Raw genomic sequence first — 27,955 nt, forward strand, 5'->3', positions numbered from 1 at the left:
GTGGGTTTATGATTAGGAGCACTATCCATCTGGAGCAAAGACTGATTATCAAAGCAGAGGAGTGTTTCTCAACCTTGACTGCTTTAAGAGGTGTGGGCTTCAACTCCCAGAAATCCCTCCCATGGCTGGCTAGGGATTTCTGGGAGTTGAGGTCCACACACCTTAAAGTGGCCAAGACAAGAGAAACTGAACTACAGCAAGAAGAGAACTGGTGTGTGTAAAACATCCATCTCCACTATGGTGTCTGTAAGTAGATTAGCACTGCAGCTGCCAGGGGTTATAATTGAGGAAATCTAGGAGTTGAGAGTCTCCATACATTTGGGAGAAGACTGGCATAAACTCTTAAGAGATGGCTGCAAAACTGTTGGGAGGAATTTGAAGTGCTTCTAATCCCAAGATGTTTTACAGCTGTTTCACCTCAGCTGCAATGCAAGCAGATTGTATGTTCTGCAGTTAACAGCTGCAGTGCCCTTTTTATTCCTCTTGAGTTAGGCTGGACCACTGAGTTGACTTCCCTGGATGTGCTAGGTATAGCTTCAGGTATTAATCACATGGGCACAGCAGTCAGCATTTCACATGTGCTGGGAGAACTATTTGCTGCACAGTGTTCAAAATTTGGGGTAGGAAGGAGAGAGGTAATTTTTTCAGTATTGACACGTGAAACTTGAGTTGTTTCAAACATTCCTTGACCATATTACTATAAGGCTTTGCTCTTAAGACCTCTCTCCTTCCCTCCCTGCTTAACTGGTCCTTGACTTGTAGCAAAAATTTAGCCAAGACTTGAATTGTCTGCCCTTTTTTTCAACAAGCCACCAAAGACTAGTTGAGCTACTCCTTTCTCTGCCCCAAATACCTTGACTTTCTCCTTTATCAGTTTTATAATGCACTTGGAGCACTTTAAGTTTGTTTCTTGGGAGGGAAAGCTATTGCATGAAGGCCAAGGGACACACACACTGTCTTTGCACTGAATTGCATTGAATGAAGATGGCTGTTCCTTCCAGTCATAAGCTGAGTTTCTTTATTAAAGCATTTGAGTCCATTTTATTCACATGGCTGTTGAAATTCTGACTGCATTGAAGAGGGCCAGTCTTGTGTTTTATTTATATCCGTTACTACTTTTTATATATAATCAAGAAACTAAGCCTTTTATCAAGAATGGGGTATTTTAGGTATGTTTTGTTTGACACTATTTGCCTTTTTCTCTCCAATCATCGGAGAGGCTAAAAGAGGCAGCCCTGGCTCTACCACGTTCATTTCCTTCTCTTGAATTGTAATGTTACATTTTAAAATAAAGAGGCTTGTTTTTATCTTGTGAAAAGACTACATTTGACTTCTTCGGTTATTTTTGTCATCTTCCAATTGCCAGAATATTACTTTTCTGGTCTGCTGCCAGAAAAATAAGCTTGGGGGGGGGGAGAACTTGGATAAGGTCTCAAAGGAGCTTTTTCACAAGGCAACTGGACTGGTGTTTTTTTCCTTGAGGAAGAAGAAGAAAACATTTCACTTCTCATCCAAGAAGTCTCATCAGTCATCATGGTGGTGCGGGAGAGGGGGGGATGGAAGGAGAGGTACTGACAGTTGAGACTGGATGGATAAGGGAGGATAAGTACAAATGCCTATAGACTTTCAAAAAGGCTACAAGTGTGGCAAAGGCTGCATCCTTATAACTCCAACAACTTTTACATACCTCCTAAAAGAACAGAAACCAAAACAGGCTTTTAGATGTTCTCCAGTAAAATAGGATGTCAATCACTTATTACTATTTTAAAACATGTCTTTATATCTTTAAGCAAACAAGGAGATACGTTAGGGAAAGTTAACCCCCCCCCCCATCCATACTGTATATTCCTATATCACAATTCTGAAGTATGTGAAATTGCACTTCCATAAATATTCTATGGAAGAGCTATTTAAAATTGTGACTTTCCAAATAGCTGTAACAAATCAGAATTTACATGCTTGAAAGGGACATTCTGGCTCTTCTAACAGATACAGCTTACCCCCCCCCCCCAAAAAAAATCTACATTTTAGCTTGGTGAGTTAGGCTACCCTCAGCATGTGCTCAAGATGTAATAAACTGCACTTGGAAGCATGTTGTAGGAACATCCCCCCCTATTAAAAATTTTCTTTGTTGGGACTTCCGGTTGACGTTGCAGCGAAAACAGCTAGAAAATAGCAGATCTCTGCTAATATTTAAAAGACTAGGACTAGATATATCTAAATGTATTACGATGAACAGGATGCAAAAAATATAGTATAATATAAAAGAATATATTATAATGAGCACGTTAAGGTTAGAAGTTGGAAGACAAAATTTCTGTACATGTAACTGTATTAGTATTGGGAGCACTGTGTGAAAAATATGTTAACCCAGTCATTACCCAGTCCACAAAAAATGTTGTTAAAGGCAAACTGCAAATAAAACATATACCCTCCCAAAAAGTATTTTCTCTTTGTTCAACCTTAATTATTTGTTGCAATTGTATACTGTACTACTAGTCCTTTAAAGAATGCCATCACCACAGTGAAATTGTTAACACCTCCAACAACCATTCCTTCAAATTCCCCAAAGCCTCTTGGCCTCATTTTGGAAACATCAAAAGAAAGAGAAGTAAACAACGTATATACTCAGCTGTCACATCCAGGTTTTGTACTTCCATGAACGTTCCAGTACTGTCCACCTCAGCTCCCAAACCTCAAGGCTAGTTAGCAAAGTTTGCATTATTCTCTTAGAAGTCCTCTCTATGGTGAATTAATTAAAAAGAAGGAAACGGGGGTGGTTTGGAAGTAGTAGTCTTAATCTTATTTTGAAGTCTTACTTTAATCTTCACAGTAAAGAGCAATTCAAGTACATGACAAAATTATTACTGTGCTTTCCTTGAAAATAGGACAGCAATCAAAGAAGCATCATTTTACTAAACAAATATGAAGAAATTAAACATATAGAGGCAGCTCCAAAGTATTACATTCAGTAGTGAGGGCCAAAAAGACTTTGCTTATTTTATTTTTTTACTTTAAGCTTGAAATGCCCAGTTCCCATCTCACCAGCTTGTGGATCTCAAGGGCAGGCCTAAATTAAGGCTGCCCTTCCCCTTAGGCCAGTGGTGTCAAACTCAAGGCCTGGGAGCCGGATCTGGTCCATGGGGTACTTAGATCTGGCCTGTGGAAACAGGCCAGAAACAGCAAAGGACCGACCTGTGGTGCTTCTGCCAGCAAAAACAGGCTCCTGAGCTTCGTTTTCGGCTGCCACGGCCTCCTGCTACCCTCTGCCAATGAAAACAGAGTTTGGGAGGGCCACACGCAGCCTTCCCGAACTCAGTTTTCACTGGCAGAGGGTAGCAGGAGGCCATCACAGCAAAAAAAACCCTTTGTGAGCCCATTTTCACTGGCAGAGTGCTCAGGTCACCACAAGCGCCCCGGACAGGAGTGATGTTGAGCTGGCCACGCCCACTCTGACCACGCCCACCCCAGCCCCCTGTGGTCAAACCCCTGTGGCTCTCAATGAAATCGAGTTTGACACTCCTGCCTGAGGCCAATTTACAATAGCATATGTCCTGTAGATGTTTCAAAGCTAATGGTAGGATTACCGAAATACAAGACTTGCTTGATCTGAAGCATTCAGTTTCTGCTGAAGGACCCTCTTTTGTGCAATAGTAGGGAATTGGAAAGTCCAAGAGTGGGATTTTCTAACTGTAGTTCCCTGAGTAGCTCTTATTTTCCAGGAAATTTAAAAAAAAAACAACCCGTCCTCTAGGCTATTATAAACATAAGTTACAAATCTATCTAGCCCAGTGGAAGAAATTCCCTAGGGTTTTATCACAATCCCCCCCAATGTTATGCAAATATTTATCTTGGAACAGGAAAAAAAATTCCCAATGTGGGAGGGGAAATGCCCATGGATTCAATTCCCGGAATTCCCCAAGCAGCTACTTGTTGCTAAGAATTCTGGGGAATACCATCCTCAAGTTGGGTAAGTCTGGCACGAAGCAACAAATATGGCAAACATGGACTTTTCTTTTCATGAAACTTTTCGGAAGAAGGGAAAGTGAAATTTCTCACACCAGAATGTAAAATGTTGCAATCTAGTGTCAAAATTGCATCAAGCCCACTAAGAAGCAAGATGAGATGGGATCATAATACAGATATAAAATTATTTTCTTCACCCTTGGCATCTTCCTTGGTTTGCTCTGGAAATGCTGTAGATTATGCTAAAAGGGAAAAATGAAGGTATAATTTTACCCCAAGTTCTGAAGGATACTATTATTATTATTAAAACTTGCAAAAAGTTCATAATCTATAGCTCTGTAAAATGGAACACAACAGCTATAAAATTCAAAACTTGGGTTTTATCTTCCACTGTTAAAGATTTGTTTTAAGTATCTTATTTTATGAACAGTATAACATTTTAATCTTTCCTTTAATCAACAAAAGATTGTGTGGAGTAAGCATACTCCATGGAATGGACAACTAAAGAGAGTGAGGGGGGGGGGGAAAGGATCCTAATAGGCAGAGGTGGGTTCCTACCGTTTCGGCCAAGTAGGTAGCAACTCGGCCAGCCACGCCCCCAAACTGGTTCTATCAGCGGCACCGTAGGTGGCGCCATCTTGTTTTTTCTTCTGCGTATGCGCAGAAGCATTTTTTACCTACTGTGCATGCGCACATAGCGCACATCAAGTGCACACATGTCCAAAGCACGTCCCTGAGCAAACTGGCAGTAGAAGAAGCCGGAATCCACCACCGCTAAAAGGGTTGCAAAGGTGCTTCTGAATTTGAGGGAAGAAGGGGAAGGACTCCTGAATCATTTTTCTGCAACTCCTTAAACCAAATCTGCATTTTTGTGCAATCGCTCAGGAGCTGCAGAGATAACCAGGCAGTCCCAGGAAAAGACAGATCTGTTTCAAACAGTTCTTGAAGTTCTTCTGCGGCATTGCTCTGAACCATCTAGTAGGCACTAGATGATGAAAAATTATTGTACCAAAATCCAGCAACGTAGTCTCAATTCCATCATTCCCAGTCAATACAGCTAATGGCTATTTCAGCTGGGAATGAAGAGATATATAATGTAATCTCTGGAGAGGGTTTGGTTAGAGACCAGTTGCTTTGGACTCAGAGCTTGGCTTTTATTTTTGAAGAATAAAGAGGGGATCTCATAATGGGACGGGACGACTCACCATGGCCAATTCACCATGGGACAAATCACCACAGCCGACTTGGCATAGGACAGGTGTGTCAAACTCGCATTGTCACGGCAGCATTACATGATGTAGCGTGACTTTTTTCCCCCTTCGCTAAACCGGGCATGGGTGTGGACAACGCATGATGCATCCGGCCCACGGGCTAGGAGTTTGACAGCCCTGCCATTGGACAACTCGCTGTGGGACAATTTAACAATTCAATTTAATTATTTAAAATAAAATTTAAAATTATTTTCATTTTTGTCATTTGCATTTCATTTTTGTCTCTCCTTTCTTTAATTATTCTATTCCACTATTTCTTTGGTATTCGTGTAACTCCTGTCCTGCAGTGAGTTTGCTGTGGTGAGTTGGCCATAGTGAGTTGGCCATGACAAGTTGACTGAGGAAAGTTGGCCACAGCAAATTGTCATAGACCCATCTCATACAACCCAATGATAAACAGGAGCTGACTGGAAGTATTAAGTCAGGAGTTCCACCAGGGGTGGGTTTCTCGCCCCGTTCCAACCGGTTCGGTTGGAACGGGGCTGGCGGCGTCCTCGTGCACGCGCGCAGTGCACGCATGCGTACTAGCGCCTGTGCGATGCTCCAGCTGCTCCTGGAGGATCGCGCAGGCGCTGTATGTGTTCTGCGCATCCGTGGAAGCGCAGAACTCGTCAAAACCGGGTAAGAAACGCGGGCAGGCGGGTGAATCCTTCGGCGTTCCCGGAAGTTACTTACTTCCAGGTTCGCCAACCAACCGGTTCGCAGGGACCGCCGCAAACCGCCTGAAACCCACCCCTGAGTTCCACTTCCAACCAGCTTCAAAAGATGACACGCAAACTATGTGAGAGGAGGGAGCCATCTTGCTGGGAATGCCTTCATTTCAACTCCTATATTGAACAGGCAAGTGGATCTACACCAAATGGATTGGGATTCCACTCAAATCTGTGAGACTAGGTTGATTCGGGCATTTTACACAAGATTATTTAAGGACACTGAAGCAGAGAGTAATTGTTGTTAAGAGACACTGTTATGTAAGATGAAAAGATTCTAATCGTGTTTCTAAATGAGGCATTTTATCATGCAGTTGCTTTGCAGGGAACCCAGGTGATGTCATCAAGTCTCATTTGTAACCATGGTTTTTTTTAACTAGCCTTTTCCTTCCACAAATAGAAAAATATATAGAATAGCTGCAGTGTGCCTTTTTATAAGTAGCAGATAAGATCCTTCAGGCTGGAAGAAACCTTGTAAACAAGGGGTAAGGAACCTGAAGTCCTTCACATATTGGGTGAAATACAACTCCTGGCATCTCTCACTAATAGTCATGGCGATAAAGGCTGCCAGGAGTCATAGTTCAGCAATTATCGGGAAGGATAAAATTCTCCTGCCTTCATGGTGTGTGTGTGTGTGTGTGTGTGTGTGTGTATGTGTGCGTGTGCATGTTAAAAAATCAGAATGCTTAAGGCCAATATCTGATATATATCCTGCTCTGAAAGAAGAGTCTTTCATGAATATTTCAGCTACCCCAGAGCCAAATATAAACTTGTAAGCTAGAGAATGTGACCATTTTTTTACAATCATGTTGATTTAGCCCTTCTTGCCAAGAATAGGGTCATATTGGCATGACACCAGCAGGAATAAACTCTGAGCCCAATCTGCATAAAACAAGGAAGTTGGTCTCCATCAGGGTCAATTCACTGAAGAGGGCGTAAGAGCTCCTTGAAGTTTTCTAATTCTTTAACGCTTGTTGAAATCCTGCATCAGACAATGAAAAAAATATATTATTTGGATGTAAGTGTAGCATGGCATCTCTATTTAGCTAATCTGGAAGAGACTGTGGAAAGGAAAAGAAACATAATTGGAGAATACGTGATACTGATTTCATCTTTCAAATAGAAAGGGTCAAAACTCACCTTCCAAAAGCATTGAAGAGGGACACAATCTCCTGCCTCGTTAGATGAAATTCATGTGAAGGGCCTTTTTCTGGTATGTTTTCTATCAGTTTTTCAGAAAATAGGATCTTCAGCGCTGTTCCCAAGCCCTGAGTCTGTACACAGTGGGAACAAGATCTCAACTAAACATCACACCAGGAAGTGAACTTGTGATCACGATCAGCTTTTTTTTAAAAGTAAAAACTGGGCAATTTAAATAAAGTATTAAATAAATGGGTGGTCCTCCAAACATCCTATCAGATCAAACATGCAAATATTATACTAGCTAAACAATTTTAATGTAAAAGTAAAGAAGGAAATAGAACTTCCTTATTTTAAAATTACACAGACACAGAGACATAGACAGATGCCCTAAATATAGTTACATTCTGCTATATCTGCTTTGTGTATTGATATACAAAGTGCACCAACTGGAAGGTCCAATCAATTTTATAATTTCTTCTTTTTTATAAGTAACATGTTTTTTTTTACTATTGAGTTTTATTTTGCACTGGTCTTCAACTGCAACATACAAAGATATTTGCTGAATGTCAAACTTGACCTTAGAAGAAGAATTTTAAATTGTGCATCAAAAAAAAAAAGAATATTTTTGCTATGATGGTATTGACTAGTAATATATCTTGCTAATTCAGTATTTGTATTAGCTACAGTTCCTTTAAAAAAAACCATCATCGTCATTACCCTAATGAGACTCTAATTGGTGCAGAGTGGAGAAGGGAAAAGATTTAAAGAGAGCCAATGTTATGTAGTACTGAAGGTGCTGGCCTAGAAACCAGGAAAATGTGAATTCATGAAATCCATCTGGGTGACCAGTCATTCTCTCTAAGAGCTGTGGTGGCGCATTGGTTAGAATGCACTAATTCTGCTGACTGCCAACTGCCAGCATTTCAGAAGTTCGATTCTCATCATCTCAAGGTTGAGTCAGCCTCCCATCCTTCCAAGATTGGCAAAATGAGGACCCAGATTGTTGGAGGCAATATGCTGACTCTGAAAACCGCTTAGAGAGGGCTGTAAAGACCAGTGAAGCGGTATATAAGTCTAGGTGCTATTGCTATTGCTAAAGCCAACTCACTTCATAGGGTTGATGAGGAGAAAATAGGAGGCAGGAGAATTAAGCATGTTCACCACGTTGAACTATATATAAAAAGGGGAGGGGAATAAAAGTATAATAATATAACACCTGACAATGGCTGAGAACAGGAAAGTTGAAGAAAGACACATGGGCTAATTATGGATGCATAAGATCAAGCCTTGACAACAAATGCATACAAAGCAGTGGTGGGTTTCAATTTATTTTACTACTGGTTCGCTTGTGCACATGTGCAGAAGAATCCGGGTGGGTGGATGGAACCTCCGGCCGCCGCTACTACCAGTTCATCCGAACCGGGGCAAACCAGCAGAAATTCACCTCTAGTACAAATTGAGAAGACAGAAACAGAAAACAAGGGCAGAGGTAGGTTCCTACTGGTTCGGACCAGTTTGGCTGAGTAGGTAGTAACTTGACTGGACATGCCTCCATATTGGTTCTATTGGCGGCATCTTGTTTTTTGCTTCTGCATGTAGAAGCGATTTTTTTACTACTGTGCATGTGTGCATAGCGTGCCTCAAGCACACCCCTGAGCGAACCAGTAGTAACAGAAGCCGGAACCACTCCTGAACAAAGGCCACCAATGCAAAGAAGCTGAAGAAAGAGGAAAAGGCGGGGAGGGTAAGGGAGTAACTTACTTGCAGTTTCCCCCAAAGGCGACATTTTAGGCACTCTACACAATCCATGATCCTTGAAATGTTCTTAAAATGGAACCGAAATTCCTCCTGAGAAAGAATAAAGGAACTAATGAATTAATGATTTAAAAATTCACTCATTATCTTTCATTTGAATCTGTAGCATTTCCCGCATTTGGTAACTGAGCTCAAACTCAATTTTATGGAGGACCACATCAGGGTTGCATTTGAGCTTACAAAAAGTATTCTCCCCCCCCCCACCCGCCCCGAAAGTGGCTTAATTTTACCTTTAACTTGGCAGCTTCTTTTTGGTTTCCAGCAAAAAGTGAATTTTCATCGAAGTGCAAAGGAAAAGATCTGAGGCAGAACACAAACACTATTAATAATGAAGGTCTGTCATTGTAGAAGAGAATGAAAAAAATTCTATTCATCAGCAGTTATTAATTTCAGTAGTTCTTTTAAGGGTTTTTTTGTGTTGGTTTCTGCTGTAACTACTAGAATCTTAAGATTCTAGTGACATTTTGAGATCCGTGTACTATTGTACTATTGCCATTTGCCTTCAGGGCTACACCGTGTATTTCACAAAGTTTGCAATTCATTACAGTGAACCTTGTTGAAAGCTGATTGCCTTCAGCAACTATACTGGAGATGACAACCATAAATTAAATACACCTTTGATTTATGCTCCCCAAACTCCATTGAGGCACCAATCAAGAGAGACCACCATGTTTATCCTTTAGCCCTTAATTGCAGTTAGAATGAAGATAAGTTTAACTAGGATTAGAAATAGGATAAAAGCAATGTTTATTTAGAGGATAAAACAATATCTATTTTAAAAAGTTACTATCACCCACCCAAAAATTGAGATATTTTAATTAAGACTGCTAAATCATGGCAACAAAAATCCAGACAATTAAATGCTAGCAAAGAGTGTTACCAATTCTGGTTGGCAAAAAAAAAATTGATTGCAAACAATGGGTTTGATTAATGACCACTGCCTTTGTTGATTGCTACTTCAAAAAGGTAATAAAATTGGGCTGACTCACTTAACAACAAGTATGACTTAATAGTCGTTAAATAATTCTAGGTTTAATGATGGTTTAATTACAGTCATAAATCTAGGACAACCTATAGTGCACAACAGCCAAATGAAAAAGAGGTTTCCTACACTGAAATGGAGAGCAGTAGATGAACAAGACTTTATTGCTTGAACTGGCATAAATCAAAAACCAGAATTTTGATATGCAGAAGGAAAAGATGCGTGGAGGTTACCTCTCAGGTAAGCTGGGTACAAGCAGAGTGTTGTGTGTTCCTATACTTGAGAAAACCACTGTCATGGCTGCCATTCTGCTAGCCAAGCATCATAAGCTGACAGCTGACATTAGCAACAAGGAGTGGATTGGAATGGGACACCAAGGGGTCTCATTTAGTAAGATCTGTGGTTCGTATGATGAATCCTATTCATAATAAAGAATTAATGGGACAGATGGTTCTAAAAAGGTGCAGAGAACTTACACCCCTTAATTAATTTGGATGAGGGAATAAATGGGGAACTCATCAAATTTGCAGATGACACCAAGCTGGCAGGAATAGCCATCACTCCAGAAGACAGGCTTAAGATACAGAAGGATCTTGACAAACTTGAATATTTGGCACTATCTAATAAAATGAAATTCAATGGTGAAAAGAGTAAGGTTCTACATTTAGGCAACAAAAATGAAATGGACAGGCACCGTATAGGTGGTACCTTGCTCAATAGTAGTAACTGTGAGAGGGATCTTGGAGTCCTAGTGGACAACCATTTAAATATGAGCCAGCAGTGTGCAGCAGCTGCCAAAAAAGACAACACAGTTCTAGGCTACATAAACAGAGCGATAGAATCAAGATCACTTTATAATGCCTTGGTAAGGCCACACTTGAAATACTGCATTCAGTTTTGGTCGCCACGATGTAGAAAAGATGTGGAGATTCTAGAAAGAGTGCAGAGAAGAGCAACAAAGAGGATTAGGGAACTGGAGACTAAAACATATGAAGAACGGTTGCAGAAACTGGGTATGTCTAGTTTAATGAAAAGAAGGACTAGGGGAGACATGATAGCAGTGTTCCACTATCTCAGAGGCTGCCACAAAGAAGGAGTCAAGCTATTCTCCAAAGCACCTGAGGGTAGAACAAGAAGCAATAGGTGGAAACTAATCAAGGAGAGAAGCAACTTAGAACTGGGGAGAAATTTCCTGACAGTTAGAACAATTAATCAGTGGAACAGCTTGCCTCCAGAAGTTGTGCATGCCCCAACACTGGAAGTCTTTAAGAAGATGTTGGATTGCCATTTGTCTGAAACAGTATAGGGTTTCCTGCCTAGGCAGAGGGTTGGACTAGAAGACCTCCGAGGTCCCTTCCAACTCTGCTATTGTATTGTATTATATTGTATAATAAGCAGTGCCCCATTTCAGTTTGAGCAAGGAAACCTTTCCTGAGTGGGTTGCATTTTGGAATGCCTGATTTCTATGCCCAATTTAGTTACAGAATCCATCTGGAATGTTATTTGTTTGGCTCTCTTACACAGTGTGCAATGAATGTATCATTGTACATATTAACAAATAAATGGGCTCTTGGTTCTTCATATTTGGTGTAGAGATTAAGACATCAGGCTACAAACCAGGAAACTGTGAGTTCTAGTCCCATTATAGGTATGAAAACCAAGTTGATGACTTTGGGTCAATCGCCAGGAGACTGTGAGTTCTAGTCCCACTTTAGGAATAAAGGCCATCTGGGTAACCATTGGCTAATCCCTGTCACTCGATCCAACTCTCCTCACAGGGTTGTTGTTGTGGGAGAAATAGGAGGAGGAAGGAGTATTAGGTATGTTAGTTGCCTTGTGTTATTTATCAAAATAATGAAGATGGGAAATTAATAAAATCTTTTTATCCATCAGTGGTTAAGATGAAGAAAAGGCTGTGATTTTCAAACGCTTTAAATATACACTCAAAACATGAACAGATTTATAATACCATTTAGCATTTTCCTAATATTGTTCTAACCTTCAGAAATTATTTACAATGCTTTTAGGGACTTCCAATAATACCTTGAAAATAAATCACTGAAAATAAATCATTTTGTTTGAACTGGTTACTTTACACCAGTAAAGTGAATTAAGAACCTGCTCTTTGCAGCACAATCATCCCATCAACCCAAGGACTTTGTTTATGTTATTTTATTTATGTATTCAATTTATGCCCACCCAACATCCAACTCTGGGAGACTAACAATCCATTGAAAATAACCACTAACAAGCAAGAAGGATTACAAACAGCACCCCAAACTTGGAGTGACCAAAGAAGAACATTGAAATGGATTGCACTTACTTAATTAAATGAAGAACTTCCAGGAGAAGGTTCTTGGTTTTTACATCTTGATCCTCGTCCCCTGTGAAAAGCTGGAAATCAAGGCGCTCAAAAAAGGGCAAGATTTTTGAGAGAGCCCGTAACTCAATTAGATAGATGAAATACAGGTTCTTCAGCCTCCTGGGACCTTCGCCTTGTGTCAAGATCTCATCAAAGCGCAGCTGGAACTCTGTAACATTGTGCCCCCATTTCTTCTCTGCCCACGTGTCTTACAAAAGAAAAGAAAGGGCTAAAGTAAGATTGAAGGTATGACTCAAGAATCATTCATGGCAAGCCTCAACCATCTCATCCTAAGCATACAAACTGTAGACCTCCTAGACTGGATGCTGAAATTCAGCCAAGGGTAGAAGGTCATGACTGTTGTATTTATTATTCTGACTTGTAGAACAAATCAAAGCTATAGGACAGTGATGGCTAACATTTTTCCCATCGCGTGCCAAAAGCAAGGGGAGTGAAGGGGAGTCATGCGCGGGCGTGCCCACCTCCATAATGATATGCGTGTGATCCCCCCTTCGTGCATGTGCGTGAAACCCCCCTCCCCCCCACTTTTGGCACGTGATAGACCCATTTTTCCCCCTACCCAGGCTCCAGAGGCTTTCTAGGAGTCTGTGCAGGGCGAAAACAATCTCCCCACCCCACCCCCAGAGGCTTCCCTGAAACCTCCAGAGCTTGAAAAATGGCCCTACGGGCAAAGTGGAATTTCAAGAACGGACTTCCAGTTTGGCCATAGGGCCGTTTTTCACCCTCCGGGCCTTCAGGAGGCTTCCCTGAAGCCTCTGGAGTGCGAAAAATGCCCCTACAGGCAAACTGGAAGTCCATTCCCGAACTTCAGGGAAACCTCCGGCAGGCAAAAAACAGCCTTAAAAGAAGGCCAAAGTCAGCTGGCCAGTGCGCACATGTGCGCTGTAGCTGACAGGGCAACACCTCGCGTGGCCTAACAAATGGGTCCGCATATTACCTGTGGCACGTGTGCCATAGGTTCCCCACAGAGGTGGGTTCCTCGCCCCGTTCCAACCGGTTCGGTTGGAACGGAGCCGGCGGCGTCCTCGTGCACGCCCGTGGTGCACGCATGCATACTAGCGTCTGCGCGATGCTCCAGCTGCTCCTGGACGATCGTGCAGGCACTGTATGCGTCCTGCGCATGCGTGGAAGCGCAGAACTCGTCAAAACCGGGTAAGGGCCACGGGCGGGCGGGCGCGCCCTTTGCCGTTCCCGGAAGTTACTTACTTCCGGGTTCAGCGACCAACCGGTTCGCAGGGACCGCCGCAAACCGGTTGAAACCCACCCCTGGTTCCCCATCACAGCTATAGGAGGAAGAGGTTGTACTTGCTAAGTGACATCAACACATCAGAACACCATTCTGTGGCCAAAATGTTTTTTAACATTTAAAAAGTACCCATTCATCCCATAATCATCTGCTTTTTTCTTTTATCTACAATATATATGTAGATGGACAACTTCAATCATATTGTAAAAAAAATATCTAATGGGATTGATTAATTTTCTGACTGATTGACTCATTCATTCTTTCTTTGTATGGCTACTTACCTCTCAAGCAGATCTTAGGGAATATTATTTCAGAAGGTAGGAACTTATACAAACAAAGCACATTTTCTAAATCCCATCAAATGGATGAGATTTGAAGCATTGCCAACTTCTATATTTAGAAGGTCCCGTAAAAACAGGTTGTTCCTCCAAGTAAGGAGGCACCAGGCTAGGAACCAGGGGGTTGTGAGTTCTAGTCCGATTTTAGGCATGAAAGCCAGCTGGGTGACTTTGGGCCAGTCCCTCTCTCTCAGCCCAACTCCCCTCACAGGGTTGTTGTTGGGGGAAATTAGGAGGAGGAAGGAGAATTAGATAGGTTTGCTGCTTTGAGTTATTTATAAAAACAATAGAGGCAGGATTTTAAAAAAAACCTAATCTAATCCAACCTTGTGTGTTATATTGTTTTTAGAATGGATGACCTTTCTCCTTCTGGATATCTTTGGTTTGGACTTGAGCAATCTTATAAATCAAATCGATAAAACCTGTTTCTGGTTCATATATTTGCCACCCTTCAGTCACTGCAGGGAGGTTCCCCCGTCCCCCCTGTGGTATCTTCAAAGATACACTTTTATTTGTTCCCACGTGCCTTAAATTCACTGATAAGGGTAAAAAGAAGATTCAGCTACTCAGCTAGGGACTTCTTGATAGCATATGAAAAAGCAAATCATCCAGATCAGGGAAAACAACACATAAATAAAATATTAAAGAAGCTTCTTTGCCAGTATGGCTGATGCAATTAAATTTTGATCCTGCTGGAAGGTGAAACACAATTCAAGGCGTTCTATCATTCGATGATCTCATACTTCCTATTTTATGTGTGGTTTGGCTCTTTCATCCTGCATTATGTTGCCTCAGAACTTCTTGTAAAACTTCTGTTTTCTATTTTCTGTTTTGCTCAGTCATTTGATTAAATCAATATTGGGGGTGAAAAAAATCTGTGAACAGTCATAACAAAACCTGACACACTTTGTTTTCTTTCTGGCCCAGAAGCCATAGATCTTCTGCCATAAACTTCACTTCCCTGCCTCAGATACTAGTGCAGTGATGGCAAACCTTTTTTGGCTGCCGTGCCAAAAACGGGGGAGCACAGAGGGGTTGTGCGCCGGTGTGCCACACCCATAATGCTATGTGCGCCCCCCCAGTACGTGTGCATGCACGCGATCAGTGACCTACCCACCCCGCTTTTGCAGCATTTTTTTTGCCTTTCCCAGGCTCCAGAGGTTTTCTAGGAGCCTGGGGAGGGTGAAAACAGCCTCCCGCCTGGACGCCCTCCGGAGGCCTCAGGAGCTTCCCTGAACTTCTGGAGGGCAAAAATGGACCTATGGAGAAACCAGAAGTTCGGGAATGGTGACTTCTGGTTTGTCCATAGGGCCAATTTTCAACCATATTCCCGAACTTCCGGTTTCCCCTTAGGGCCGATTTTTGACCTCCGGAGCTTTCAGGGACCTTCAGGAGGCTTCCCTAAAGGCTCTGGAGGGAAATCGGACCTATAAGCAAACCAGAAGTCCATTCCAAAATTTCCGGTTTGCCCGTAGGGCCAGTTTTTCACTCTTTGGAGGCTTCAAGGAAGCCTCGGGGGGCGGCCTCAAGAGAAGGCCGGTCAGCTGGCCAGCACACGCATGGGTGCTGGCCAGCTGACAGGGCATCGCCTTGCATGCCCTTTCAAATGGCTCCGCATGCCACCTGTGCTTCAGAATCCTAAATAAATTGAGAGTTAGGGTTAGTTATATCCAACATCATCAACAGAATCCCTCCAAATGAAGCAGGTGGAAGAGACAAGTGCATTTCAGTGATGGGCTGCCCAAGCATGTACATTGCCATCTTTTCACTTTCTTTCTATAGTTTGAGTCTTTTGTACAGCTTTATTAGGATACAAGGTTTTGCAAGGCATCACAAAGGGATATTTTGGTTGTCAAAGGAAGTGAAGTGAGCTCTCAAGAGTTCACGACTGCCACAGTGGCAATGCAGCAGGAGAAATGACCACGTGATCTTCCCCTTCCCCTTTCCCTCATCTGGAGCATTAAGGAGAAAATGAGACCACTAACCTTGCAAAAGGTATCTGGCACTGAGATGAATGTTGATGCTTGCGTGAAGACCGGAAATAAGTTTGTAGAAAGCTCTCTTCTCCACACAGAGATCTGTAAGAAACATTGAGAGGAAAGTATGGCAATTTGAAGGGTAGAAATTTAATTCTGCAGTGTAATCAATGTTGCATCTGCAATGCAATCCACGGTGCGTTAGTTAAAGTGGTTAAAAAAAATCAATTACCTTGCAACCAGCTGTAAAACATATTCCCTGAAAAGAGAGAGAGAGAGAGAGCCATCACAAAGGATTTCTCACAACAGAAATGTATCTATGATAGCTTCATTTGTCGCATCTAATGCCAACGTTGATTACTAGAGTATATAAGAATTTTTCCAAAAGCAGGGTCTCATCTCAACATTGAGGTCATAACCCTGAAGTAGGTACACCCATCTCCTCCTGCTGCACATACTAATAAAATGGTCTTAATTCTTCCACTTCTTAGCTCCAACCATATCAGCTAATACAGTGGTGTCAAACTGAATTTCTTCAAGGGCCAAATCAGCATTGTAGTTCTCCGAAGGCCAGCCACGTGTGTGTGAGAGAGAGAGAGGGGGGGGGGAGGCAGTATGGTTGCCTCCTACAGAACCCTGGTGGCCAAAATAAGGCACAGGGGGGCCATGTGCAGCCTCCCCATGCCCTCTTTTTGGCCTGGCCGGCCTCCTGCAGCACTATTAGCCAAAATGGGGCACAGGTGTGTGTGCATGCAGCCTCCCAATGGCCCATTTTGGCTGCCAGAAACACCATGGGCCAGTCCTTTGCTATTTCCAGGCTGCTCCTGTGAGCCAGATTTAAGCAGCCCATGGGCCAAATCCAGCCCGCGGGCCTTGAGTTTGACCCCCTGAGCTAATACATTGGTACACGTTGCCAACATATTCCTCCAACAGCAGAATAAAGGACTGTTAAGAAGAAGGATGAATTCAACTCGGTCCTCACACAGCTAATTTTGGAAGAGTGAGTATGAAGTGTACAGAAGGGAAGAAGAAATGGCAGTCAGTGTGCATTTTGCTAAATACCGACATTTCCCCCCCAAATAATTAACATCCATCAATATATCTATCCTCTTGGTTATTGCTGGGAATGCACTCACCTTCATTTTCTCTTACTCCTGTAAAAGCAAATTAAAAATAGAAAAGGAGGAGATTACATTTCAATCAGATGAAATGTCTTAAGATATTTTTAGACTACTTCAATGGGCATGAGCACTCTGATAAAATAGAAAATATTTGCCTCTGAAAGCTCTGAGTTTCCTTTCCCATCAACCTCAGACAGTAAAGCCAATAGTAAAGGATTATGGGAGTTGTACTCCAAAGATTCTAGTGAGCACTCATTGCCTAACACAATGTAATACAACCGGTACTAAAAATATTAACTTCTGCATCCATCTCCATTCTATCCCAAGAACTACTACTTTGTTTTAAAATAGTAATGATCATATCTTATCTTGCCTTGCTGAATTTATTATGCTTCTTTTCCCCAGACTTACATGATTCAGAGTGAAACTGCTTTAGTTCAGTCATTAATCAGACTTACACAATTTATACCAGATCGCTAGACTGATGGGGAGGGGCATGCAGCTAATCAAAATACTTTAGCATTATTCCTATTCTAAAAAGAATCTTATTTGGCCACCCTTTGACTTCCTGCAGTATTAATAATACTCCTTGTAGCCTACATTTTTTTATCTATAAGGGTTTTGTTTATATCCTGCCTTTTTTTTTACAAATAACTCAAGGCGGAGGACATATCTAATACTCCTTCTTCCTCCTATTTTCCCCACAATAATAACAACCCTGTTGCGGTCTGCCAGCAGTCAGTGGAGCTGGCAGCAGATTTGGACAGTGAGGAGGTTGGGGAGGAACATGGACCAGTCCTGGAGTCTGGGGAAGGCTCTGATGAGGGCTCTGTGTCGGAGGTAGAGATGGGGCCAGGGCTGTCTGACAGTTATCAGCTGCCTTCGAAGACAGACATCAGTGAGACAGACGAACAGCTGGAGCCTATTCCCAGTGTGCGCATGCGCAGAGTTGCCAAATGAAGGGAACAGTTAAGGAACAAGGATCGACTTGGGAGTAAGGCCACAGGTAGACAGTGAATGGCTCCTCCCATAGGGAATAAAAGAGGAGCGAAAAGGGAGTGGAGTTTGCAGGAGACAATTAGTTCGCTTAATTGGTTCAAGACTCTTGGAGACTCCTTGCCAAGTTTTGAAGAAATCGGCCTGGCAGCACTCTAAGCCAGATAAGGTTTGTGACTGAAAATTCACCCTTGAAAGACTTTGCTAGATGTGAATGAGAGGAATTCACATTAACTTAATAAAAAGGGGTTTTTGTTGGGACAAGGAGTCTGCTTCATGGTTTGGGGAAGCCTAGGTGAGAACAAACCATGTGAAGTGGTCTAGGCTGGGAGAGAATAACTGGCCTAGGGTCATCCAGCTAGCATTTTTGACTGAAGTGGAATCTGAAGTCATGGTCTCCGATTTCTAGCCCGGTGCCTCAATCACTTGAGTAGACAATATTTTAAGAACATATTGCTTCTATTTGCTTTCTTCCTATTTTTGACTCTATTCCATTCTTATTTGCCATTTTCTCTTTTGATTGCCCTCCCATGTTTAGAGATTTTTTTTAATAGTGTAGCAGCATGAAATGTGACATTAATACGCACTGAAAAATGTTAATCCAATTTGAATTTTGCCCCTCTTCTTTTATCAATAACCCTAATATTTGCAAACACTTGGCAACTCTGTCCACTAACAATATCAACTTTCTCTGAAAAATAATGGAAAGATAAGCTTACCTCTGCCAGAAGCCAATGGATTTAAAGGCCTTTTTACTGAGCGAGGCCTATAAGATAAACATATTTTAATTATTTATAGTTAAAACCATGTACAAATAATATTGGTTAAATGTAATACTAAAAGCAATTGACCACCATAGAAATGAATTATTTTCATTGCAATTTCTAGCAAATAAAATCACTTTTAACTTAGGTCTAAAGGCTAAAGGGAGTGAACTAGACCAATATTTAAAGAGAAGCATTTGAATGTACCATAGTTACTAATTTCAAAAGGATTTAAAAAATTCTTTGAAGGTATCATCTTAATTGCTGAATGGACAAGTTTATGAGGGAAAGGCAAATTTTCAGACTTCTTTCAAGGATGCATTGATTCATTCTTTCTTTTAAAGTCTTTATTTATCCTAACCTGGCACCTTCTAAATATATTGGACTAGTAATTCCATGCAATTGGCATTGCAGGGAACGATGGAAGCTATAATGTAACAGAGTTTCTGGATGGGGAAAACTTTAATCAACTCTCTAAAACTAGGGAAGACCCTATAATAAAGATTTTCACATTGCTATAATTCTTTCAATATCTAACAAGTGACATGCAGATGTTAACCAGTTTGGTCTGGTGATAAAAACACTGAATTAGGACTGGGGAAATTTGAGTTTTAGTCTTGTCTTAGAGTGTTGAGGCCCGCCAGCAGCCAATGGAGCTGGCAGCAGTCGGACAGTGAGGAGGTTGGGGAGGAACATGGGCCAGTCCTGGAGGCTGAGGAAGGCTCAGATGAGGGCTCTGCATCGGAGGCAGAGATGGTGCCAAGGCCGTCTGGCAGTTCTCAGCTGCCTTCAGAGCTAGACAGCAGTGAGGCAGAGGAACAGCTGGAGCCTGTTTCCAGTGTGCGCATGAGCAGAGCTGCCAGAAAAAAAGAACAGCTCAGAAATCAGAGTAGATAGGAGTAAAGCCACAGGTGGATGGTGAATGGCCCCTCCCATAGGAAATAAAAAGGAAGTGAGCTTTTGCAGGAAATAATTCATTCATTCGTTTCAGGAGTGTGAAGATCTGTCCATGAATCTCTGAGACTCTGTGCCAAGTCTTTCCAGTTAATAACTCCAAGAAGTTGTGGGAACACAGGCTGCTTTTTTATATTATTCAAGTCATACAGCCATGATTTCTCTAACATGCTCTCTATTTATTAGGTATACCGGTAGTGAAAGTATAACTGTGGTGTAATACTCTGTCTGTTCTAGTGGTACAGGAAACAAAGGCTGAAAAAATTACTTTGTCAAAGGACACCAAAGGAATTTGTGGCAGAGCTGAGATTTGTACTGAGCACATGTCTGTGCATAGCTGAGATGCCCAAGATAAGCCACAACATAGCCCTGTTCTTTTATTAAATGGCATGTTTTATCTCAACAAGTTGGGAAAATACATTCACTGTGTTTGCAGGGCATGGATCTGGTTGTGTGATGCCAGCCAACTCCAGATTTTTTTAATAAGCCATTCTTAACTGAGTTAGCATAGCATGCCAGTCAGTCTCTGTGCGTATTTAAAATGCTGTTACTTTTTCACCTTTTAAAGACATTTACAAACATCTCTTCCATGGACTGAGAGTGAAACTATGCTATTATTTTGCTGTTTTTGAAGCTACTTCAACAACTACCATATTTTTCGGAGTATAAGACACACTTTTTTCCCTCAAAAAAGAGGCTGAAAATCTGGGTGCATCTTAAACACTGAATACAGCATTTTTTGCCTCCCGAAACCCCACCCCTTTGCAAAAATGGCCGTGCATAGCCTTTAGGCGGCTTCCGGAGTGCTCCTGGGGGTTGAAAAGGGCAGAAATGAGCAAAAAATGGGGCGTTTTTTTGCTCTTTGCCCTTTCCAGCCCTCATGAGCACTCTGAAAGCTCCTAAAGGTTATGCATGTCCTTTTTTGGGGGGGACAACGGGCCCATTTTCACAAAAACGGGCCATTTTTGGGAGGTTTGTAGAGTGCAAAAACTTTTTTTTTAATTTGCCTCTTCAAATCTTGATGCATATTATACTCCAGTGCATCTTATAACTCTGGTGCATCATATACTCTGAAAAATATGGTAGATTGAAAAGCAAGATGTAAAGATGTTAAAAATATAAATAAACATTACTATCTTAGAAATCCTTAGGAAATTTAGCCAGGAGAAAAATAGATGAGGATCTTTTTTTGGGGGGGGGAATCTTAAAAATGTAAAGCCTGGCCAAATAAACATACTTAAAACAGTTTTCTTCATAAATACTGTTCCAAATCTTCCAGGCTTCGGGGCCTTTGTAGCCAGTGTAACGTTCTGGATTCAGAAGTAAATCTACATATTCTGCTTCAGGAGAATGGATATCTGGAAAGGAAAAAGAACTGCATTAAAACGAGAGATAAAGAGAATAAGAATGTATCTGAGGATGCATCTTGCCAATTGCTTTTGTAGTCTTTACCTCAGAGTGTTCCATTTTTTCCAACATGAAACAGATGAGGAAAAAACCCACAACTTCCTCTGTTGTGGACCAGAGGTGGGTTGCTCCTGGTTCGGCCCGTATCGGGCAAACTGGTGGTAGCGGTGGTGAGAGGCTCCGCCCACCCACCTGGATGCTTCTGCGCATGCACACGTGAGTGCACATGCGAGTACAAGCGAACCAGTAGTAAAAAAATTAGAAACCCACCACTGTTGTGGATTCATGCTGTGCAAGGCACACTCCTCCTCATTTAATCAAACAAGAATCTGACAAAACTAGCAAAAGTTTCCAGGATAGTTTGGAATCATTTCATTCTACAAACATTGGAAGTGTTACAGGTAGTTCTTGACTTATAAACCAGGGGTCCCCAAACTCCAAGCCATAGCCTACTACCGGGTTGTGGTTGGTTTGGAACCAGGCCACATGAACTAGTCAGCCCACGCATGCACAGTTGGGCTTGCACAAGCAGCAGGCCAGTTACCCTCTCCCGCAAACATTGGGCTGCCAAGCTGTAAAGGTTGGGGACCTCTGATTTCGACCATAGCTTTCTACTATGTTCCTTTATCTTCTCCTCCCACTTCATGTAGTTTAGAGGAATTTAAATTTTACATAAGAATAAGAGGGTGACCATCAAGATAACAGACATATGTCTGTATATCTCAAATACATATGTAAGCTTTCTTTAAATCCTCCGGATGTTGCGGGCACTATGGATTTTAAAGAAAAGATTGGGCAACCATTTGTCTAAAATGGCATAGCATTTCTCTGCTTGAGCAGAAAGTTGGCCTAGGAGATCTCCAAGATTATGTTATTGTTCTCCTTGAAACCACCTTAGAAGTCTTAATAGAAACACAGGGAATGGAGACACCAACAGTACCATCAGCTTCACAAAAGTTTTCTGAAGAATCGTCATGCTGAGTCCATTGAATCATAGCCCGTGCAGTTTCTTCACTGCAAAATAAGTGAGAAAATGTTTATGCATGGAAATGGTTCTACATAAATACAGGAACCTGGGTAAAATTACTATGGGAGGTGTGAAAGTGTCACACATAATATCAACATGCCCAAAAACATTGGTAGGCAACAGTTAAGAGGGCTGGAAGGAATCCTGAATTTGGCACTTCAACATGAGCTAAATATATAACTGAAACACCACTTGCTCAAAACATAATAAAGTTATGGTTTTGATTTATGATAATATGAACCCAACAACTGTGGTTTGTAAACCTCATTTTATAACTTAGTGAGATATGCAAACACAGCTTAATAGTTCATATAACATACTTTAATTAAAGAAACTATGGCTAAACACATTGTGCTGCCTAAGCCACCTATATCTGACTCAGCCTTCCATCCTTCTGAAGTCGGTAAAATGAGGACCCGGATTGTTGGGGGCAATAGGCTGACTCTGTAAACCGCTTAGAGAGGGCTGTAAAGCACTATAAAGTGGTATACAAGTCTAAATGCTATTGCTATAAGTCTAAGTGCTATTGCAACTGACTGAAATAATAACAACGTTGCCAAACTAGAAAAACTTCCCCTTTTTCTTAAAATGGACTCCTAACATCAAAAACATCATCAAAAAAGCACAACAAGGAATGTTCTTTCTGCACCAACTCAGGAAGCTCAAACTTCCCAAAGAGCTGCTGATTCAGTTCTACAAATGAATTATTGAGTCTGTCATCTGCACCTTCATAACTGTCTGGTTTGGCTCTGCAACCAAATGAGACAGACACAGACTTAAACGGATAATTAGAACTGCAGAAAAAACAATTGCTACCAACCTGCCTTCCATCGAGGACCTGTATACTGCACGAGTCAAAAAGAGGGCTGAGAAAAAATCTACAGACCTCTCACATCCTAGACATAAATTGTTTCAACTCCTACCCTCAAAACAACATTAGAGCACTACACATCAGAACAAGACACAAGTACAGTTTGTCCCCGAAAGCCATCACTCTGCTAAATAATTATTTCCTACAACACTGTCAAATTATCTACTAAGACTGTAATACCATTATTCTTCTCACCTCTTCCCACTTATGGTTATATCCATGTTGCTTGTACCTTTACAACTTGTATTGTTTTTATTGTTTCCTAGTATGATTTGATTATTTATTAGTATCCTATGACTATCACTAAATGTTGTATCTTATGATTCTTGACTAATATATTTTATTTTTCTTTATGTGCACTGAGAGCATATGCACCAAAGGCAAATTCCTTATGTGTCCAATCCACTTGGCCAATAAAGAATTCTATTCTATTCTATTCTATTCTATTCTACTCTACTCTACTCTACTCTACTCTACTCTACTCTACTCTACTCTACTCTACTCTACTCTACTCTACTCTACTCTATGAAAACCAGCTGGGTGACTTTGGGCCAGCCACTCTCCCGGCCCAACTCACCTCACAGAGTTGTTGTTGCAGGGAAAATAAGGGGAGGAAAAGGTATCAGGTATGTTCACTGCCTTGAGTTATTCATAAAGGTGGGATAAAAATCAAATAAGTAAACTAAGTTCTAGGCTAGGGGAAGAAGAAAATGCATGCGACCAGCAAACACCCCTACCATCATGTTTATCCAGAAAAACAAATTATACCTCAAAGATTTGTCAACAGCTCCAAGGTTTTCTGCTTTTCCACAGCTTTCAGCCAAGGGAGTGACAGCAGCTGCTTCTGAATACTGTAAAACAAGATGACAGGAGATGTGCAACTGATTCAAATGGATTCACTGCTGTTGAGTTAGCAAGCAGCAATCCTCAGATCAACTCTTGCCTGTCCGCCACATGGGCCATGGGTCACTCAGGATCCCTCACCCTCTTTCCTTGTGATCGATTTGTTTGTCTCTATTCTAGCTAAACCATTCATCTAATAGTTACCAGACAAAACTAAGAGCTTTTTAGAGGTGTATTTTTCTTGGGATCTTAAATGCACAGTACCTATTTGAAGTTGGAATCACAGGCTTAGCCAAGTCGGTTGATGGTTATCACAACATAAATAAATATATCATTACTTTAAGAGAAAAAAAACCCCAATGTTTCTCTCTTCAAATACACATAGAGGACAGGACCGTTATCCTGGATCCAGAGAGTTCTGGCTGGACCTGTTTGTTACTTACCTTATTAGTCTCTGATCTAATTCCACAAGGAACCGCTTCCTGAAAACAAGAGATAATGAGGTTATGTTTGATGCATTTATTTATTTCATATGCCAATGTAAAACAACAGTGTTTTTAACTTTGGGTTCACTACGAATTTTTTCCTGGAAAAGCAATTTGAACAGGAAGTATAAACCAAGGATTCTCATATCTGATTTCAAGGATCACACAAACCCATGATTTGTTTTAACTATGCTTTCTTAGATAAGCTATCATAACTGTTTAATATTTTTTGTTAAAACTAGGTTTACAATCCAGAATAGGCAAACTCATGGATTGGATCACTCTATGTAAAAACAAGTGGTCTTTTAAAAAAGGATCATCCTTTTAAAAAATCTTTTAATTTTTATTACTGCTATCACAAAATAAGACATATTTAATTCTCCTTCAACTGAGATTATTTCCAAACCAGAAATTAATCAACAGAGAAAGCAGCACAAAGATCATCCAATAATCTATCATAGCAGAATAATATCAAAAGGGGAACTAAATTGGAAACATCAGAAATGTGATAATAAACCCATAAAAAAACAAAAATGGGCCATCATTATTATTTTTTTTAAAAAAGGATATTTTAAAAAGTAACCCAGTAAAACTAATTCTTATCATTGATCTAAAAAAGTACAAAAGACAGGAATTGGAAAAGACATTCCAGAACAAGACACCAATACTTTTTTTTTAAGGGATCTTCAATTTCCTTCAACTCAGAAGGTGGGCCAGAAAATAGATTCACCAAAAGATCTTAAAGAGACATGAGGACATAGTGGTCCTTCAGCTTCCTGGTTTTAATCGTACAAAATTTTTATTTTGTAAAAACTATCAATTCACTTTTGACAATCTAGCAAGTTCCAGGTTGAAAAAGCTGCTACAAACAGTGTATCATACAGTACTTTCGATATATTGTGAACTCCAATATGATATTTATATACCGGTACCCGCTTTCAATGTATTAAAGGGATTGCAGATGGAACAAGGGGCTACAAAAGCTACACTTCTCTCCATTGCTGGAATCATATTTCCCTATGAGGAAAATTCTAAAGAAACATCTGATGATCCTCGTCTGGAGAAGAAGGACGGGCAGAGCTCCATAAACAGGCAAGGAGAGCTTATGTCAGAGGTGTCAAACTCAAGGCCCGGGGCCGGATCCGACCCGCAGGGTGGTTACATCTGGCCCACGGGGACGTCCTGGACATAGGGAAGGACTGGCACGCAGTGCTTCTGCCAGTGAAAACGCAGCTCAGGAGGGCTGTCTGCGGCCCTCCCAAGCTCCGTTTTTTCTGGCAGAGGGTTGCAGGAGGCTGTCGCAGCTGAAAACAGAGCTCGGGAGCCTGTTTTTGTTGGCAGAACTTTTGGGCTACCACAGGCACCCCTGACATGAGTGATGTCAAGCTGGGCACGCCCACCCTGGCCACCCCCATTCTAGCCCTCCAAGATCAAACACAGCTCTGATGCGCCCCTCAATGAAATCGAGTTTTAGACCCTGGTCTAAAACTCTGAGCATGTACAGGGAGTCATATTATCAACAAAATAAACAGAAACCAGACAATTCTTCTAAAAGAACCGATAGAAGAAACAGATTTCCTATCATATTTTTTCAGAATAAAAATACAGGTAGTCCTCAACTTAAAAAAGTTCATTTAGTGGCTGTTCAAAGTTACATCGGCATTGAAAAAGCGAGTTAGTTTTTCAAACGTATGACTATTGCAGAATCCCCGTGGTCACGTGATCAAAATCCAGATGCTTGGCAACTGACTCATATTTATGACGGGTGCTATGGCCCGGGGTCATGTGATCACCTTTTGACAAGCCAAGTCAATGGGGAAGCCAGATTAGTACAAACTTAACTCAGTTATTCACTTAACCAGTGTAGAAAGCAAGGCCGTAAAATGGGGTAAAACTCATTTAATAAATGTCTCATTTATTAACAAAAGATTTGGGGTCAATCGTGGTCGTAAGTCAAGGACTACCTGTAAAACCAAGACGCACGCTGGGATATTGCCAAGATTTGTCTTTTGTGTTTTCCATACAGCAGGCTAAATAAAACGTATTAAAATATATCTGGATTGGGAAAATAGAAAAGGGCTTTGTTATGTTTCCTGGCACTTACAGATGGGCATGGATTAACAGCACAGTGTCTAATTCCACACTGACTGCCATCACTCCAGAAAGGACAAGGCTTCTTCAGGTTAACCTGGAAAAGAGGAGAAAAGAATGAACACTGTGTTTAAATTATTCACAAACCAAGGATAAAATAAAAGTCTGGTCACTCATTTCTAATCCTTTCATCTATACCAGGATTTCTCAACCTTGGCTGGGGAATTCTGGGAGTTGAAGTCCACAGGACTTAAAGTCACCAAGGTTGAGAAACACTGATCTATACCATGGGTGTCAAACTCAAGGCCCGTGAGATACTTAGATCTGGCCTGCAGGGCAGCCCTGGGAACAATGAAGGACCAGCCCGCAGTGCCTCTGCAAGTGAAAACAAAGCTTGTGAGGGTCATATATAGTCCTCCCAGACTCAATTTTCGGCTCTGACAGACTCAGTCAGCAAAAACAGAGTTCAGGAGGTCTGCACACGGCCTCCCCAGCTCCATTTTTCCTGGCAGAGTGGTATAGGAGGCCATTGTGGGTGAAAACAGAGCTCGGGGGGGGGGGGGGGGGAACAGTCTCCCGAGCTCCATTTTTGCTAGGAGAGGGCTGTAGGAGGCTGTTGTGGCCAAAAATGGAGCCCGGGAGAGCCATGCATGTCCCCCTCCCAAACTCTGTTTTCACTGGCAGAGAGCTGCAGGAGTGACGTTGAGCTGGCAACACCCATCTGCCCCCCCCCCCAGGTCAAACACAACCCTGATGCAGCCCTCAATGAAATTGAGTTTGACACCCCTGTTCTATACCATCTTCTGTGATTCTAAATAATCAAAACACTACATATTTTAACCGAGGCTAAGTCATGAAAGTGAAAAATGGGCTGAATTGTGTAATAGTAGCTGTTGGAATTAAATGCAATATATTTTTGGCTACCCATTTTTAATTATTGCCTTCTTGCCTCTATTATTTTGATGAATAACTTGAGGTGGCTAGCATATCTAATAACTTCTTCCGCCTCCTATTTTCCCCATAAAAACAACCCCGGGAAGAGAGTTGGGCTTTGAGAGAGAGACTGGCCCATAGTCACCCAGCTGGTTTTCATGACTAAGACAGGACTAGAATTACAATTAAAACTGGTCACTTATTGGTTTTCGGGTTTTTAACCTGGCGCCTTAAACCATTACTTTTCACCAAGCTGTATATACCACATAAACAACTTTTTTTCTTCTTTATGCATAATTTTTTTAAAGAATTTGAAAAGTAATACCGAGACCTTTGTCTCAGATATGTTTCTTTAAAAAACGTAAACTTACCTACATATGTGCAATAAGCATTTGCAAAAAAAATAAGCACTTTTTAAAAAATATAGAGAATGCAGAACTATTTTATAGTTGGTTCTGAAGAGTATGAAAAATAATCAGAAGTTAAATGACTGCAATCTAAATGAATGAAAGGGGAAAGAGAACATGGCAGCCTCTTGTAGCAATGTGAAATGTAAGAGATTTGGGATATGAGGGATGTTTATGGAATTATAGAAGCGGAATGAAAAATTATTTTTACAAATCAAAATGATGA

General features: G+C 41.3%; 1 protein-coding gene across 1 annotated transcript in view; it reads right to left on the reverse strand.

Moving 5' to 3' along the window:
• Window positions 1-2,802: 2,802 nt before the first annotated feature.
• The window catches only part of ERO1A (endoplasmic reticulum oxidoreductase 1 alpha), a 31,616-nt gene continuing 6,463 nt past the window's right edge, over window positions 2,803-27,955 (reverse strand). The window contains exons 3-16 of the mRNA XM_087728451.1: window positions 26,403-26,486; window positions 24,257-24,295; window positions 23,739-23,821; window positions 22,013-22,086; window positions 20,903-21,023; window positions 18,667-18,713; window positions 16,967-16,984; window positions 16,063-16,089; window positions 15,840-15,932; window positions 12,211-12,457; window positions 9,136-9,205; window positions 8,852-8,938; window positions 7,088-7,221; window positions 2,803-6,929 (exon numbers count right to left, since the gene is read on the reverse strand). Of these exons, the coding sequence (XP_087584577.1) occupies window positions 6,869-6,929; window positions 7,088-7,221; window positions 8,852-8,938; window positions 9,136-9,205; window positions 12,211-12,457; window positions 15,840-15,932; window positions 16,063-16,089; window positions 16,967-16,984; window positions 18,667-18,713; window positions 20,903-21,023; window positions 22,013-22,086; window positions 23,739-23,821; window positions 24,257-24,295; window positions 26,403-26,486 (1,185 nt within the window). The 3' untranslated portion in view covers window positions 2,803-6,868. The remainder of the gene's footprint in view (window positions 6,930-7,087; window positions 7,222-8,851; window positions 8,939-9,135; window positions 9,206-12,210; window positions 12,458-15,839; window positions 15,933-16,062; window positions 16,090-16,966; window positions 16,985-18,666; window positions 18,714-20,902; window positions 21,024-22,012; window positions 22,087-23,738; window positions 23,822-24,256; window positions 24,296-26,402; window positions 26,487-27,955) is intronic.

Source organism: Thamnophis sirtalis, unplaced genomic scaffold (genome assembly GCF_051295495.1).
Source record: "Thamnophis sirtalis isolate CommonGarterSnake01/CBP01778 unplaced genomic scaffold, rThaSir2_p1.2 scaffold_1, whole genome shotgun sequence".
NCBI classification, from domain to species: domain Eukaryota; kingdom Metazoa; phylum Chordata; class Lepidosauria; order Squamata; family Natricidae; genus Thamnophis; species Thamnophis sirtalis.